A 3,085-nucleotide genomic window follows, 5' to 3' on the forward strand; every position below is an offset into this window, starting at 1 on the left:
ATTGGACCACAAGGTTGAAGGGGGGTTGAGGGAAGGTGGGGATTGGGGGGAAGGTGGGGGTTGGGGGGAAGGCGGGGGTTGAGGGAAGGTGGGGGTTGGGGGAAGGTGGGGTTGGGGGAAGGTGGGGTTCAGGGAAGGGGGGGGTTGAGGGAAGGTGGAAGTTGGGGGAAGGTGGAAGTTGGGGGAAGGTGGAGCTTGGGGAAATTTGGGGGTTCAGGGAAGGTGGGGGTTGGGGGAAGGTGGAAGTTGGGGGAAGGTGGAGGTTGGGGAAATTTGGGGGTTCAGGGAAGGTGGGGGTTGGGGGAAGGTGGAAGTTGGGGGAAGGTGGAGGTTGGGGGAATTTGGGGGTTGAGGGAAGGTAGGGGTTGGGGGAAGGTGGAGGTTTGGGGGAAAGTGGAGGTTGGGGAAGGTGGGGGTTGAGGGAAGGTGAGGGTTTTGTGAGTTTGCTTTTGCTCCTGATCCTCCATTACCGCAAACCGTGCGAATGCGATGATCGAGCCTAGACTTCGGATTAATATGTCTGAAACATGTTTATTAACCATAACGTCTCCGCTTCATTTAAATATTGCCAATCTATGACTTGTATTACACTTTTATATGGATTCCTACATTGTGATATACAGGTAATCTTTCATAACTAATTCCAACCAACGTCGAAGTCATGGCTCTAGCGTCGCATTCGTACCATGGCGGTAACCCTGGTCTGAGGGCATCGGGCTGCGTGGGAAGGTTGTTCTGTGGGGGTCTGTGGGGTAGTGGTTGTAGCTGCGTGGGAAGGTTGTTCTGTGGGGGTCTGTGGGGTAGTGGTTGTAGCTGCGTGGGAAGGTTGTTCTGTGGGGGTCTGTGGGGTTGTGGTTGTAGCTGCGTGGGAAGGTTGTTCTGTGGGGGTCTGTGGGGTTGTGGTTGTAGCTGCGTGGGAAGGTTGTTCTGTGGGGTTGTGGTTGTAGCTGCGTGGGAAAGTTGTTCTGTGGGGGTCTGTGGGGTTGTGGTTGTAGCTGCGTGGGAAGGTTGTTCTGTGGGGGTCTGTGGGGTTGTGGTTGTAGCTGCGTGGGAAGGTTGTTCTGTGGGGTTGTGGTTGTAGCTGCATGGGAAGGTTGTTCTGTGGGGGTCTGTGGGGTTGTGGTTGTAGCCGCGTGGGAAGGTTGTTCTGTGGGGGTCTGTGGGGTAGTGGTTGTAGCTGCGTGGGAAGGTTGTTCTGTGGGGTTGTGGTTGTAGCTGCGTGGGAAGGTTGTTCTGTGGGGGTTTGTGGGGTTGTGGTTGTAGCTGCCGTGGTTGTAGGTGCGGCGGTTGAGTGAAATTTCGGTTGCGTTTGCATTTGGTTAGGAAGGTGTAATGACAGATTGTGGTTATAAGTGCGTTGGTTGGAGGAGGGGATGGCGATGTTTTATTGTGGTTATGGCTGTATATGGTTGGGAAGGTGTATAAGAAGGTATAACGATAACATAATAATAATAGGTAATAATATATGAGAGATTATGGTTATAAGTGCGGTAGTTAGAGTAGAGGAGAAGGGTCTATTATGTGTTCGAAGGTGGTGGTTGCTTGTGTCGGAAAAATGGCGGGGTTTGAGCGTCGGCAGGGCTGAGGGAAAGCAAGTGACGTTATTATATTTTCTTTCATCTATTTATTTATCAGCACACACTTTCGTGGTTACATACGAATTTCGTAACAATCTCCCCAAAACCGAAAGATACAATTAGACGTATATAAAAAGTCACTTTTTTTCGCTTTAAATATTGAAATTCCTCTCTCTTTTCTTCCAATTATCAAATCTCTTGTACCCAGTGCAGTAGAGGGCAGTACCAGAAAGTCACATCAAGAGGTCAAGAGGTCAAATACACCCAGAAAGGAATATGAAGATTGAAGAATCAACGTGAAACAAGTAAAAGACAATCGTTTTCCAAGATATACAGGTAGAAACCACGAGCAGACGACACAGCTCTACGCTACATATTTGACGATGTGAAACGTTCAGCAACAGTGTTACGACGGACATAACATGGAGAGATTATCAAATAATAAAAATCTTGGGTATTGTGGGTCATGTTCCGTCGTGATGACTGCATAATGAATGTGTCTTTTAGGATATAAAAGATTATATTTTTTATATACAAATCATGCTAGAGGGTTCAGGTACATTTGGTTAGAGAGAGAGAGAGAGAGAGAGAGAGAGAGAGAGAGAGAGAGAGAGAGAGAGAGAGAGAGAGAGAGAGAGAGAGAGAGAGAGAGAGAGAGAAAGAGAGAAAAAAATCGACATAATGCAATCTAATTTCCATAGAGCCCCGTGACTCTCTCGCAGAATCGATCCGGCCGAGGCGCGAGGAGCAGCGGACGCCAGACTCTTCCACCTGAGCAGCTCCTTCCAAGGAACCAAGACGGCGACACTGACGTCATCGCTGCAAACGTCTCCTTCTCCATCATCAAAAGAAGGAGCGAAATCCCGACGTCGCCGACAAGAAAGAGGGCGTCCCCTTCCCTCCACCTCTCCCCTCCTCCTTCCCTCCCACTTTTGACGCATTGTTCTCGCAAGAGACGAGGAGAAAGAAATAAAATATGACGCCCTTGGCCCGTCAATATGGGTCTCGGATTTCTATATATTGTTTGGCCGCCCCTGCTCAGACGGCGTCGCCGGCGGTGCCAACGCCGCGATGGCACTGAGTGTGGCACGAAGATGGAGGAGCCGCCACCTTTGCATTTATCCTGCGTCCTGTTTTATCCTGTCCGGAATCTCCTTCATCCGGGATCCGCGTCGCCTTCTGCGTCATATTGCCCCGCGAGAGTGAGGAATGAGGGAAGGGGTGCAAGGAGGGGAGGAAAGGGGAGGGGGAGGGAGGGAAAGAGAGTGGAGAGGGAGGGAAGCGGTGGGGGAGGAAGGAAAGGGGATGGGAGAGGAGGGAATTAGGAGGGGGAGGAGGGCACGAGGAGGGAATTAGGAGGGGGAGTAGGGCACAAGGAGGGAATTAGGTGGGGGAGGGATTGAGGGTAAAAAGAGTAGGAAGCACAGGAAGAGGGGTGAGAGGAGGAGATAATAATAAATGGATGAGGAACACACGGAGGAAGAGGAGATACATTGAAAAAGAAAGAA

The 3,085-nt window shown here is 50.5% G+C and overlaps 1 protein-coding gene across 1 annotated transcript; it reads right to left on the reverse strand.

The window, feature by feature from the left end:
- Window positions 1-585: 585 nt before the first annotated feature.
- LOC119583255 (early nodulin-75-like) lies at window positions 586-2,765 on the reverse strand. Its single transcript, XM_037931727.1, has 2 exons — window positions 2,622-2,765; window positions 586-1,233 (listed from the first exon to the last, which is right to left on the reverse strand). The coding sequence occupies exons 1-2, from the start codon at window positions 2,763-2,765 to the stop codon at window positions 586-588; spliced, it is 792 nt and encodes a 263-aa protein (XP_037787655.1).
- Window positions 2,766-3,085: the final 320 nt, after the last annotated feature.

The sequence above is a fragment of the Penaeus monodon genome, chromosome 17, assembly GCF_015228065.2.
Source record: "Penaeus monodon isolate SGIC_2016 chromosome 17, NSTDA_Pmon_1, whole genome shotgun sequence".
Classification (NCBI taxonomy): Eukaryota; Metazoa; Arthropoda; class Malacostraca; order Decapoda; family Penaeidae; genus Penaeus; species Penaeus monodon.